The sequence below is a fragment of the Ptychodera flava genome, chromosome 13 (assembly GCF_041260155.1).
Source record: "Ptychodera flava strain L36383 chromosome 13, AS_Pfla_20210202, whole genome shotgun sequence".
In the NCBI taxonomy this organism is placed as follows: domain Eukaryota; kingdom Metazoa; phylum Hemichordata; class Enteropneusta; family Ptychoderidae; genus Ptychodera; species Ptychodera flava.
Window position 1 is genome coordinate 26,682,444 of NC_091940.1, and position 14,744 is coordinate 26,697,187.

Genomic DNA, 14,744 nt, shown 5'->3' on the forward strand with positions numbered 1-14,744 from the left:
GCCCAATATGATCCTTTCAGCTCAGACTTTGTGGTAACCTATCACAGCTAACCCCTATACACGGTCAAGGCTGAAACAATGCAAAGAATGACGGATCAAATTTAATCCATCAGTTCAGATTTTCGTATTGAACAAGAATGGCTTTCTCACTTGAATATAATTATATTACTTGGTGAGGATGACATCGCCATCCACTCTACAGAAAATATAAATGTTCTATGAGTCAGCAAGTGCATGGATTTGCAGTATTAGCTGAATTGACCGTGTTGATCAACAGTGCCGCCGGTTGGCTTCCAGAGAAAGACTCTCTCTCTCTCTCTCTCTCTCTCTCTCTCTCTCTCTCTCTCTCTCCCAACAATTTATAAAAGTTCAATGGTCTTGGTATGTGACAATGTAATAATGAATCAATTTTATTATAATACAAATATTTACATAAAATATGATACCCTTGTAGTAAAGAGACTATACATTGAGTTCAACACATGAAAAGTTTTAAATGTGTGAGAAACCTTTGGACGGTATCTACGGCAACGAATTGACATTTGTTGGTTCCAACACCACTCAGGCAATTTCTGCCTAACTATTCTTGTAACATTCATATTTTTTTCTCATTGTAGTAGCAAAAAAACAGCTACTCTGACAGATCATAAGCATGTATTAACAGAAAATGAAAAGCATTGAGATATCACTGTGTACTTCCAGATGCTTATCTGGTCCCTACTTTAAATTCAAATGGTTGTACTTACATGTATGGTCTTGTTTAAAGCTCCATAAGCTGTATCTTTTGGTTATTTTTTCAGAACTTTTATTTTGTGGTTTCCCTACACTTTCTGCATCGAGTCCCTAAATTGTAATTTAATGCCAACTATTTAGCATATCAACAAAACCTATATGAGTATGATCTTAATTGTTATTGTTGAAAATTGTATTCAAGTCCAGACTAGAATTCATTTGTAAACAATAAACAATGATCACTAAACACATACAAACTGTGTTGACAAAGAGAATACTCGAAATTTCAGCATGGCAAATGGATTAGGGTCAGACACGGTAGTTGATATACAGAAGCAAAATACTGAAAAACGTGCCACAAGTTACAGCTAATGTTCCTTTAAAAGGACTGAATCTTGTCTTCAACAGCACACAATGTGTTATTATAGACTGAACAGCACAATACCAGTACAGTTGATGGCCGATGCTTTGGCAACAGAACTTTGAAAACAATCCTGTATGTTCACGAACAGTTTGGACGGGTATGTTGTAAAATGGATGCAATATTCCTGGCAATATTGTGACAGTTTGTAATTCGCGCAGAGGAATTCATCCTTTTGCAGTATACCAAAAGATACAGGCTAATTATCTAGAAAGGATGGGGCTACACCTGCTATAAAAGCTATGACAAAGTATTGACGCCAAGTTTACATTAAGAAGGAGATTCATGCACTAAGGCCAAACAGCTTCGACAAGTATTCAAAAGTATGTAGGTATTGGATATTCAAATCTTAAATATTGCTGACTTATCATCAAAATATTTTATTTACATCTTTCAGGGGAAAAAAGTGAAGTTTTATACACAATAAATAAACAATTCAACCATGCAAGTTAATATGGGGGCACAATTACATGAAAACACTACACGCATAAAATGAAGCTAAACTTTACAATGGATGTATACCTGTATAAATCAAAAGCATAGCATAGTCTGTGTATGTTTAATGCTTGATCTTGAAATGAAGAAAAACCTGATTGTAATGGAAAGAAAATTGATACAACAGATACAAAATCTTGAAATGGCAGTCTGTACAACTGATTGATAGAAATCAGATCAGAAATTAGAGAAAAATATTTACAGAGAGAAACAATGTTGACGTTAAAAATAATACTTTGAGTCAGAAAGAAGTAGTTTGCATGGTGCACTGTGTGCACATCATTGAGTTGGAGTACCCTCCGTGGAGAGCATTACAATCCCTGCATAGTCTGTACTTTCATTTCCGTTGATAGGTACTGCAACTATTATACTGATGGGATTTTTCCCAAAATTTTTGCATCTTGTTATGGTTTTCATACACAAGCCTTGTGATGCCCACTGTAAACTGCTTTACCGATAATACTCCTGTCCACATTTCAGTCCATTGGGTTTTTTTTTCGTTTGTTGTTTGGCTGTTGCATTATGGGAAGGCTACTCCATAGAATTCGTGACCAGGGGTGTTGAAACATTTGTAGGAACACAGTAGAGCTCTGACTGGAATCGTTCCAGTTGCATTATTGGTTTTCAATTCCTGTAAACAAAAATACAATACGATAAACTTGTTTACACTTTGCATGGGTGACGTACGTGGCTTCACAACTGACTGACTTTCACTGGTAAAGTGCAGTGGCTGACAAGGTTTTATCTGGCTGACAAGGTTTTATCTGATTCATAGGAACTCAAGAAACCTTGAAACTACGGCTATTCTCTGCCTGATTGACAGTTTGGAAATAATCTAATAAGAAGGAAGATATTTTTAATAGTTTCAGCCAACCATTGGCAAACAGCTTCTGAAATCCTGCACATTGGCCTGATTCACATTCATCAAAATCAAGTTCAACTAGTATGTGTTCTGAAAAGATACTTTTAATTATTGATCGGTGAATGTTTTTACAGTCATGCTGATTTTCAAACCCATGCCACTAAGACTAATGCTGATTGGTTGATTCAACTGTTGCAAACAGCAGTGACCAATCACCATGTCTATTTATCAACTTTACATACAGTATATTTGAAATATGATCAGTTGATTCACTTGATAATCAAACAGGGCTGGTGATAAATCATTGACTGTTTCTCAGGATGGTGTACGGCCACTGAGGGCCAGAGTGTTACAGACTTGTTAAATCAATCTACCTACCTTGTGGGCGTCCACAAACCTGACACATTCCAGCCAGGTGTTGAGAAACGACTCTCCACACAGAGCACATTTACTGGCCTGGGCTAGCATGTCTTTCACATTGGGATAGTGTCGGATGGCCTTCCTCAGGTAAGACCACCTAGGCATTGAAGAAACAATAAAATATTATTTCACTGCGGGGTGTAGGCATAACCCTGGATAGTGGAGGCAAGGCAAAGGAACTATATGCTACAGGAGTGATGACTGTGTTGCCAGCAGGGGACAGGAAAATACTTTCACGATGGTGGTAGCTGCCATTGTATCATATATACATATATATATATATATATATATATATATATATATATATATATATATATACATATATATATATATATATATATATATATATTACAATGCCAATGGAATTATGCCATCAGACTGATGACTTTAAGACCAGGGAAATACCATATAAGCAGTGTTTGCCATCATAGTGGTGGTAAGGTCGCAGGAAAATATTGGTGACAGTGATTGGTACTGGTGGTGTGATCAAAGGAAAAAAACTATGGTGTTGGTGGCTACTATAGTATTTGTGATGAGCATGAGGAAGGTAAATATTGCCTTGATAGTTACAGTGGCTGTTGTAGCAATGGCATGGTGAAGAAACTAACATCAGAAGAGATGCCAAGGCCAAGAAATGTATTTCACTTTTTTTGATGAAAGTTTTTCATTGATTTTAACTCTTAAAAGTCAATGACGATTTCAATATTACACAAACTATGCCAAACAATGAATGCATTTCCTATTCTGATACAATAGAGATTTTATGGACATTTTGGAGTGGACAATATCAAACCACAATCAGCTATCTTCTAACTACCCAGAGATAAATCATCTGAAACTTTGTACATGTAATTGTAGGCAACAACATCTATTGGAAGTTGGGATTTATTTGGCCTCTATGATGCCCATGTCATAATACCATCATCCAACTGGAAGAAATGACAAGGTGATTCAGTGTTCAAATTCAAATAATACTCAACATTCCTGTTTTATGCTGTGTACAGAATACAATATGACAAAGATTTTTATTTGACATGCTGGATAACAAATTAAACAGACAATGGGAACATCAAAATAGACTAGCGTAATCTACCTTGCCATAGTCACCATAATATTGCAGGTCACTCACATTCCTTTGTTACCAAAAGGAATTTACAACAATGAGACTGAGAAGGCAATGGCCTGAGAATTTATAAGTTGAAAGGTCAAAATGACCATTTTGGACACAACATCCTATTAGTAGCCACTGCAAACAACACACTCATGTGAAAGAAAGCACACTTTTGTTTTAATTTGACTTGATAAGAATTAAATCATCATCAAACCTGGAAAATTGTTCCAGTACATATGTATGATTGGGAAACCAATCCACTGTTAGAGGGGCAGTGAGGAGATTGAAAGAGGAAAATACAGTACCAATGGAAAAAGTCATGGAAAACAGGAATGGAGGGAAGGTACAGATGAAGCCTGAAGACAAACAGATTTCAAGAATGAGAAATCAAATTTGGAATGTAACGACACAGATGATGATACAGATGATGAGGTTTTTATGACCGGAAGGAGAATTTTCAAACTTGGGGGGGGGGGAATCTGTAAGCATAATTTTGGAGTTGGTTTAATGCTCCTGGAAGGTACATGTACAGACATGGTATACAGGCTGCAGTCGACTATGTACGGTAGTGAAGCGATGTTTATCTTTGAAGTTCGCATGACAAGCTGTGAAATGACTGGTGAAAGCTAAATGTTTTCATGGAGATTTTATTGAACTTGCACAGGAACTAAAGATTATGGAGAAGATGAAGCAACATCTTCAAACTTACAAAATGAATAATATGAATTTTTGGTTTTTAAGGGTATGCTGATGGTGCACTTAAATATAACACATGCCATGCACTGAATATGCAGTAGATGGAGATTACATTATACATATTGCAATCATATGAGGGTAAAGTTGAAAACAGAAGATGTGAACTTTGGGCAAAGAGCTTAAAATTTTGCTTAAGAAGCTATTCTACAGTAGCAGCACACACAGCAACTTACGCCTCGTTTTCTTCCCAAACAATTCATCGCCGTATCGAACCAATTTGCGTCTTTAGTAACAATTGCAGCAAAATAAATAAAAAGCAAAATCGCAGCAAAAAAATAAAGCAAACATGCACATGCAATGATGTTAAAATAAATAAACATGTGAAACACAGGTTTATAAGAAATATAAATAAGTAAAATGAGCTATGAGCAATTGCTAAGCAAAAGATGTGTATATCATACGGTAATTGCTTTGTGATTTAATAAGTTCTGCATGGATGAGTAAATTGGAATAAACGCTATGTTAAACTTAATTACTGACAATGTTATTGGGTTAATATCCAAATGAGTTGGAACAGGGTTTTCAATGAGTTGGGTTGACATTAACGCAGTGAATTAAAATGTTTATGAATATTTGACATGATCATGTTATCGATATTTACAAAAATAATGATTTGTCCATTAGTCATGCATTGGGTTCAATGTTAGTGTGATAAAGACATTGGTCAGGGGGATCAATGTCAGAACATTTTGACTTTGTCCACAGAGTTGGAATATCCAGTTTTCATATGTTACATTCTTTATTACCAGTTATTTGGAAGACTTAGGAAGCACTGTGGGGGGAAATATTCATCTTATTAGCAATGACGACTGACAAAATGGCATCTGCTTACCTATCTTTGAGCTCTTTCAAAATATATCTTGCAACTATTTCCTGTAAAAGAAAGATACTTTCAGCTTAATGATCTTGCTCTTTCAAATCGTTCAAAATTTAAGTTCCATTTGTTTGTCTTCCAGAGTGTGATATGCTTAGGTAAACTTATCTACAATCTAGCCAGTCAAGTTACAGCTATAACACTGGCAGCGTCTAAAATCAATTGGTTACAAACTAGATTAATATTACCTCGGTGTTATCAAGACATTAAGGTATGTGTAATTTTGAAAGTACTTCTTAGGGTACTCTTTTGTTTTATTTCTTTACTGATAAAAACTACATTACTGGAAACCATTTTCGGAGGGTAAGAAATTTTGAAATGTTGAAGATCTGAAATTCACAGCGTTCATTTGCCCTCTGCCCAAGCTGCGCTGCAGTAGGCGAATTCTCAGTACCTTACAAATGATTTTGCCACCTACGTGAGTCATAATAAAAGTCTGGGGCAGTCGACCATATTTTCAACATGATTGGTCTCTACAGGTACACTACATATGAATGCAGAGACCAAAGTTAAATTTTAGGTCATACAGGAATTTCATACCAGAAATGCTTAAAATGTTGAAAAGATGCTTAAATTTAACTAGTTTCATGAACAATCAAACATAACTTTTTGCCATGACAGCGATTATATTAGTGTCAAAAATTTTTATGAGACCACTATCTCATTTAAAACTCTTGCTGTGGTGAGAAGTCAACGTTTTGCCCACAATGCATTGCAAATCATGTACCTGACCCCTTAGCACAAGACAAAAGCTACCGGTATTTAATTTTACGGTAGCAAGAATTAAAGACACTGTGCGCCCTTAATAAGACTACAGTGCACTGTTGGCAATGACATTAAGGGCTCAAGCGTTTTGTCAGTAACCTGGGGCATCTTAAAACTTAAGAGCTATAGTAAATCAGGGTGATCTGCAGACTTTAAAAAAATCTGGCAAATTTCCAACATTTGTAATACCTCTCACGCTAACCCATCATTTGTCGTACTTTGCATATCTAATCTGTTGAAATGAACATCATTCAGATAAAACAGTATGTTGCTAGGTTTCCATCACCATAGCAACTGCCAGATACTCTTTGTTTCATTCCATCTCTGTTTATTTGTCACCAGAACATGACGCCATACCTTCAGAGACAATATTTCTTCTTCCTGGATGGAGTGTACGGGTAGTTGCTGCAGGAGTGGATTCTCCTCACTGTACAATTCCCGCAGGGGCAGCTTATTCAACTGTTAAATTGCAAAGCAAAGAAAAACAGGTTATTTCACAGTTGAAGTGGTAATTGTAGTTGCCAAGATGCAATTTGAGTTTATCTAAAAATAGCCTTTGTTTCATTCAGCTAACATATTACGGAAACATACCACTGAAATATGATCTGCTCAGCGTTGTTCGTTTTAATATTTTCAGTAAATCTAGTTGCACATTCTCACACAGGTGGTCTTACAATGAGTATTTAATTTTCATTAATAACAGAGCAAAAAATTATTTCTCACCCTTGACCTCTTACAAAATGATACAGTAATACCTTTTATATTACTTTCAACTTTCAAGTTCAACTGCCAACATGAAAACTAAAAAAGAATGTTTACATTTATCAGTAATTCTCACACACAGTAAGATGATGATGATAACTTCACTGTTCAGACCTTGGCACTGCATAACCAATGATCTACAAACATTAATATTGTCTACTTTGCATAGGGCACTTCCACTCTCAATTTTTTGTGGCTCATTTTTGTAAAAACAAATGCAAAAAAAGGCTGAAATGGCCAGTCTAAATTGACATGTGCAAGATAGGAGACAAGAACACCATTTTTTCTAGGTCATTGCCAGTGGTACAATATTGTTTTCAATTTCTCCTAAGCCATTTAAGACAGTCTATACTTTTCAGTTCGGCCAACTTTGGAGAAAGCAAAATATGAACGTAACAAGCGAAATTGAAAATACATGCAGGGTATCAAATTCTGTTTAATGGATATTTTGAGAGTACCCGGTACCAAGCGCTGAATAAGAAAACGCAGAAAAGTATCCTTTTCCTGCAAATTAAGTCTTGCATGCAAAATTTCTAAGAGGCGTCTGAAAATTGAGCTGGCACCTGGCAAAATACCAGCAGGTCTATTAGCATATTACTGAGAAATCAATATCTCTTAACAGTCCCTTTTGTCTTAAACAAATAGCTGAATTAGATTGGCTTGTAGAAGAATTTAATGACCGTAACAACAGATTGCCAGTCAACAGAAAATAACAATGTCAGGGACAGATTGTATGTCCTCCAAGGAGACTATTTGATGCAAGGAAATAGAGCATTATTTGCTATATCAATGAATACATGGTGACCATGAGTACTGGCCACAGATAGGAAGATTGCTAACTTTAAAAGACATTTTTAACTCATGAGTGAACCACCATAGCAACAAAATATAGTAAATATACAGAACTCTTGTGTTACCCCAATTTCACTTCTTTTCTTAGGGACTCCCACCATGATCTTTTCAACAAACCAAAAATGTTCCTTGAAAACAAAAGGTTAGGGTTATGTATTCATGACATGACGAGGTGATCAGTTACTCTGGAGGAATGTGAGTTCCCTTCTGTGTTTAACAATAAATTTAAAGTTAAATGTAAGTAAAAGCTGAGCACTATGTACACAAATAAATGAAAAATGAGAAAAATTTTGACAAAAAATAAAATGAAATAAATCACCCACCTCTGTTGGAAATATCCTGAGGTCATTGGCTGCTATATCTATGATTTGTAATTTGTACAATTTTCCCACTCCCTCCGGAAGTTCTTTTATTCTGTTCTGTTGGAGGTAGAGTTTCCGTAGGTTGACAAGGAAGCCCATTTCTAGCGGCAACATGGAGATCTGGTTGTGGGCTGCATGCAGCTCATGCAGCTCACTGAGAGCACACAATTCTGATGGCAGTGTCGTCAACATGTTTCTGTCCACACTCAGAGATTGCAGCTTTGTTAATCTGGTATCAAGGGGAAAACAAGAAATTACTGTTAATGTTGGGGGGGGAGATGACCACCTCGGCTTATGTCCTGCATACCCTAAGAACTGTACCCTTATCATATTGTTTGTGGTGAGGAGTTGAAACCATTTACAGAGAAATGGGGGAGGGATGATGCGTGAAAGTGTAAAAAATAAGGTACGTTTCAGCAGCTTGAGTTTAGGCATGCAGTTGGTACATTATGTTATGACCCCTGTCATTGATCCAACTAGAATTATTCTTTTTTTGCAGCAGGTCAAAACATCAAAGAAATAGAGCCCTGATCAAACTATATTAGTAAAAGGGGAGGTAGAGCAAAACAAAACAAGAATAATCAAGTTTAGTTTGTTCCTGAACTCCATGTATGTAATGTAATTTACACCAAGGACAGTATATAAGAAAGAGTTACTGATTTTTGACACACAGGAGCTGGCAAAGTTCACTTTTCAAAAAGGTTTAAAGTTCAAAGTTTACAGTATTTTACAATCTCTTGTCTTTTAGACACCTGTTTCATATGAAAGACTAGTATTTTCTGCAAGCCTAGGTCTTACGACCCTGTATTAGTACCCTGGCCTCGTCGGAGAAGATTTTTCTGGTTACACTCATGCAAGTCTGGTATGTTGATAAGCACGGATCAAGTACTTGTTCTCAAACAGGTATTTTAAAGTGATATCACGGTACTGTAAGAATTTTTTCATTTGACGGCACAGAATATTAATCGAATTAGAATAGCGTTTGAAGTTGTGGTGTTTGGACATTCCAGCTGAAAAATTATCATCATACTGCAGTAATGAATATTCTCATTGGAAGAACCCCCCCTCCCTACTTGAAAGCCCTTATTCTATTTGTTGATTATCCATCGACCTTTGAACCTGTAGATCTTGGTGGGAGATCAATTGTGACTGTGGAATAGCTATTGACACTGAGATGTCATCAACACTGTTTTGGTTTCAAGTACTGGTATAGTTTCCACTGTGTAATACAAGTGAAAAGGAACTTAAAACCCTGACGCATTGTAAGAGTATAGGAGGAAAACACACCCGCTTTTCAATGGCACTCACTGTTGAAATTGAGGGGAGATTTCATAATAGGGTACTCTGAACAAAAACACAAGCACATATGATTCAAGTATTTTAAATGTCATACTTACTTGTTTATTCCAGCTGGGAGTGCCTTCAGTTTGTTGTTATTAAGATTCAACAATATCAGGTTTCTGAGTCCACCTGTTGAAGTAATGCCAGCAGACGGTAAGAGGGAGAGATAATTAATTGTATGAACATGAAGTTTCAGCTCCATTAACTGCAACTTTTGATGTATTGTAAATTAGTTTTTCACAGTTTCTACAATTTCTTTTTCTAGTGAGTTGTACGCCTATATTTGAGTAAACTCATTCATGGATAGCAATTTCATTGTATGATGTTATTTTGCGCTAGCGACCGAATTTCAGACAAGACTACGATTCAAGTTTCAATAGAACAACAGAGTATTGTACATACACTGTAAATTGTGTTTTGTGAAGATCCTGTTTATTATTTCAACACACTTTAACAACAGGGCAATTACTGTATGAAAAAAATAATGTAATTGCTTTCCAGAACAAAAACAATGACTTAATATCAAAAGTAACAGCGTGTAAGGACAGGTGTCATGTGAACTCTTTCAAAGTAGGCTGGTCTTAACTTGGAAACGGTAGCTTGGAACCTCTCCATTGTGTTGAATATCCCCCCCCCCCAATTAATCTAGAGCCCTTCTGTAGTTTAATTATGATACCTTAAATCTTACATTTTGAGTTATCATACCAGAACCTGCAGAGAAGTTCAAGTCAGCAGGAATGCAAACCTTCCAAAAGCAGGGAGACAAAGTGTAGGATTATGAATGCAATGCGTGCTGAACGTTGCACGAAATAGCTCTATAAGTGACTTGAGTTCAATGATTTCAATTTCCACATGACACAAATCATCAAGTCTGCTGACTCCAATGTTTCTATCATATCATCTTCATACTTTCAACGATGACATGCAATCACTGTACACAGAAATCCATCCACTAATAAACTAATGGCAGTCCATCTAGTTCAAGTTTAAAAATTAAATGCAGAAACTCAATGTATACTCTGTTATGCTGAGTAGAAGTCAATCAAAAGGTGTACCACCCATGATGACTGATACTCGGAAGATGTATGTGCCTTAGGGACAGTTGTTACGATACACTATGCTTCTGATCTGCTTATGTACACCAATCTTTAACCCTGAGGAGTAACTACCTTCCTTTTGTGCAAATCACACCTTTGACTTTCCCCTTAGCATTAACACATAGTTAGCGGCTTTGTTGAATTTTACTATAGTATGTTGTTTCTGAAATCCTAATTTTGCGCTGTGACTCATATTATAATATTAATTGCAAAAGGGAATAGTTTCAGTAATGTCTGGACAGAAGTGCAAAACTTTCACTTTCAAGAAGCACACAACTTTTATCTCTGCTGAGGTAAAGAAGGTAAATGTAATTAAAAGAATGAATTGACAATGATCTCCTTGCTGTGTTTCAAGCAATGTCAAGGAGGATCTGGGTATATATCCAATAATGATCCCTGATGCTTTTTTTGTGTCTTGTCTTTCTTTTGTTTTGTTTTGTTTTGTTCTCTTTTTCACACCTGACTCTAAACACAAATGCATCAAGTTTTTCTTCCATGCAAAAGTCATGTACAATTACAAAAGAGTCTAAGTTCATTAGGCATGCCTAAGTAATGCCATTCATGTTGTTTATTACACATAGCTTTCACTTGATTTCGTGCAGTGATTGCGCCAATAATCAGAGTTTTAAATCACTCTAAATGAATTACCAAAACTTGATCTGAGGTCCTGACTCTAAAAGTACATTTATTAATAAAAGCTGATGTACACAAATACACGTATTAAAAAAGGTCTGGTTAAAGTGAGTAATTCAAGACTTTGCCTGCATGTAGTGATGATGTGTACATCAAATTGTTCATCACATGAACAAGCCTTTTTTATCATAGACACTTAAGGAAAAAAGGAGTGTTTGTGATCAACCCTGACTCAAAAAGAGACGACTGGTCATCAAATCAGGTTTTGACTGTTTTAAGATGTTTAAAAGATAATCAATTGAACCTATAGGCACTGTTACATAAGCAAGGCCCACTAATAGCAAAAGAAAACACCCAAAGTGAACAAATGCATTGTTTTCAAATTGTAAAGCACTTAGTAGTAATACGCTGATCTCAGTTAGAATCCTCTACAACACACAGTAATGATGTTTACCATGATTTTCTGGATAACAATAGGTACAGTGCAGCATGACACTAGATAGTAATCACCTTATTTCAAATCTTTGCCATTGAATATTTTTATTTTTTTACATTGATCAATCTGATCAAAGTTTAATCCTGTCCCTACTATTTCTTGGTACAACCCTATTGTTTACTGTGCCAAAGTCGGACCTCCGTAAAGGGGGCAAGGGGGTGAACAGTGAAGAAATTATGTTTCTGGCAAAGTTAAATATCATTGCAAAATGGCAAGATTTTCATGAGAACTGTACTTTGTGATTGCTTCAGATTCTCTCTTCTCATCTTTGTGTCAATCATTTCATTAAAAACTTATGAATACAAGCTACCAGAACTTGAATTTTTTCAAATATCTTGACTGGTTTGCTTTACACAAAATACTGTACCTTAGCAACATTAATAGATATGGCGACTTGTAGTTTTTATCCATTAATTGTCACTTTTTTTTCTGAGAGAGACAGTCAGTCATCTACTAGTATTTTTCATACAACCAACTGGGTAGATGTTTTACCATTTCCAGTGATTGATCATGCATTCAAACTAGTGCATCCTACCGAGTTCTTGAAATACCGTGCAAACTTAAGAAAATGCACTTGCCTCTATTTAACAATTCCATCATTGATCTCCGCTATATATGATGGATGTGAAAAACTGGTCCATACTCTCGTACAGAACAGAGCATTTACAGTAATGTGCTTACTGACATCAAAACAACTTTGGCTTGCAAAAGATGATGGACAGAGAGAAAATACTGTGTGAACGATACTTTTTTATTCCTTTTCCAGTACATTATCACTACTCTGAAAGTTTTTTGACAATATCAAAGAATCTAAGCCACTTGTTAATGTTTCAAGTTCTAGTACGGTATTACTTCATTCGGTAGGAAAACTTGTTACTTACCTAAAACTTTCGTATTTAACGTCGTGATTTGATTATGGAAAAGATGCAACGTTTCGAGGCTGTGAAGACTTCCTAATGGCTCTGGCAATTCTGCTAGTAGGTTGTTACCAAGATTAAGTACTGTTAACTGTAATAAACACATTAATTAATATATGGTAATTGATTAATTAATAAAATATAAAACTAGAATTGCATGTCGTTGTAGTTGAAAGGTTCTTATCTTTTGACAAGCATTTAAATGACACAGTGGTTTAAACTTTTATGAAAGACTCTCACTTATCATGAATTATTTACAAGTAAGAATTACTGGGGTTTTGAACGATGGGTTTGTTGCTTGGGAAGCGAATGGAAAGAGCAGGTACCAGCTTCACAGAAAAACATTGCGGCAATGTCACTATAATACTCAAATATAGATCAGTTGAAACTTAGAAACGGCTGGACTACGCTTATGATCTTTTTATAACGTTGAATTCCTTTCACGACAACTGCTTCTATGTACCGTTCGTGTCGCTGAATATCTTGCGTCACTTATTGTACATTTTGTGTAAATTGGATAGGAGTGTTTATTATGCTCTGCTGGTGTTTTCTAACATTCAGATGTGCATTTAATGACTTGAGTCCACAAACCTGCCGGCGCTATAACTGTGTTCCCAGGCTACGAATACACTGGAACACCGCATACTTTGTTCGGTTCTGTGTACCGAGGTATAGTGACTTCTCGAAACCCGAAGCTCGCGAAAACTAAAGTTTTAACAGCTCCATGGTTTGGAAATGGAACTCCAAAAGAGGAACAGTCAGTCCGAATTCTGACATCAGAACTTCGCATTACGTTTTTTTTTTTCATGATTTCTTTCTTGTGGACGCTTCGCTCGAATATTTATTGAAATTGTGTGGTTTCGTCTGCGCACCACGGGCGCACACGTCCACAACAGTACGACGTCCGGGAGGATCTACAGACGTAGCAAATGTACTGCATGATGTTTCACCACTGAGTCGACCGTTTTCACAGTATGTTATTTATGTGCGTCTACACTGGCCGTAACTTCACATTTGTCTATCGATCAACCGATGAGTATCGGTTAACAGCACACAAGTTCTACCTTTACCGTTATACACAGAACATCTCGGGACGAAAGGTTACAAGCAGGACTGCACCTGCCAGTTTATACTTACGTGTGTGAGAAATCCCAGTTCCTTTGGCAGGCTTGTGATTTTGTTGTTCTTCAAATTCAAACCACTCAAACACTGCAGCTTGCCTATCACTCGTGGAACTGTAGCTAACTCCTTATTCGTCAAACTAAGGTTTTTTGGTTGGCCCTTCAGAGCGCGAAGCAACAGTGTGTCCGCCATTATAGTTTACCTTGGTTGCCTTTGGTTGCTGGAGAATCTCGTACAATCGTACGAGAATACACGGGATTTCGATGTGAACACATATCCGCGCTGCGTGAGCGAGAAAGGCGCTTTTGCGACCGGAGAAATGCGACAACACCATCGTTGTTGCTGACAGGATCAGACAAAAAGTTAATCAGTAGAAAATGGTGTCGATGTATTTCTCCCACCATATTGTCTTGAATTACCACTATAGTATCACAGGCGCTCCGTAGCTGGTTAGTCTGCTAAGTAGATCGATTTTCGGCTCGATTTATCGATCCCGTAGTCGATATGCCCGCCACTGCAACCTAAATACTCACAAGGTGTGCAACACAATCACTCAAAAAACACACCACCTGATTTGTCTACTGGCCGTGCGCTCACACTAAATATTCAGAACTACATTCCCATATACCTAGTTGGATCACAAATTTAACCATCTCCTCGAAAATCATGCCAAAGAGCATGTTACTCGCGTCATCTTGAAGAAATCGGCCGTGTTTTGAGATCAAG

At 36.6% G+C, this 14,744-nt stretch overlaps 1 protein-coding gene across 2 annotated transcripts; it reads right to left on the reverse strand.

Annotated features, from left to right (window-relative positions):
• Positions 1-386: 386 nt before the first annotated feature.
• Positions 387-14,244, reverse strand: LOC139148013 (leucine-rich repeat-containing protein 69-like). Of its 2 annotated transcripts, XR_011555852.1 has the most exons (9): positions 14,034-14,244; positions 12,861-12,987; positions 9,810-9,882; positions 8,374-8,641; positions 6,794-6,895; positions 5,630-5,670; positions 4,971-5,020; positions 2,889-3,027; positions 387-2,279 (listed from the first exon to the last, which is right to left on the reverse strand). XR_011555852.1 is itself a non-coding variant. In XM_070719268.1 (8 exons), exons 1-8 carry the CDS (start codon positions 14,208-14,210, stop codon positions 2,169-2,171), a joined length of 1,038 nt encoding a protein of 345 aa, XP_070575369.1. In that variant the 5' UTR covers positions 14,211-14,244; the 3' UTR covers positions 387-2,168. The 2 variants fall into 2 exon arrangements, 1 of the variants encoding a protein (XP_070575369.1); XM_070719268.1 differs by lacking the exon at positions 4,971-5,020.
• Positions 14,245-14,744: the final 500 nt, after the last annotated feature.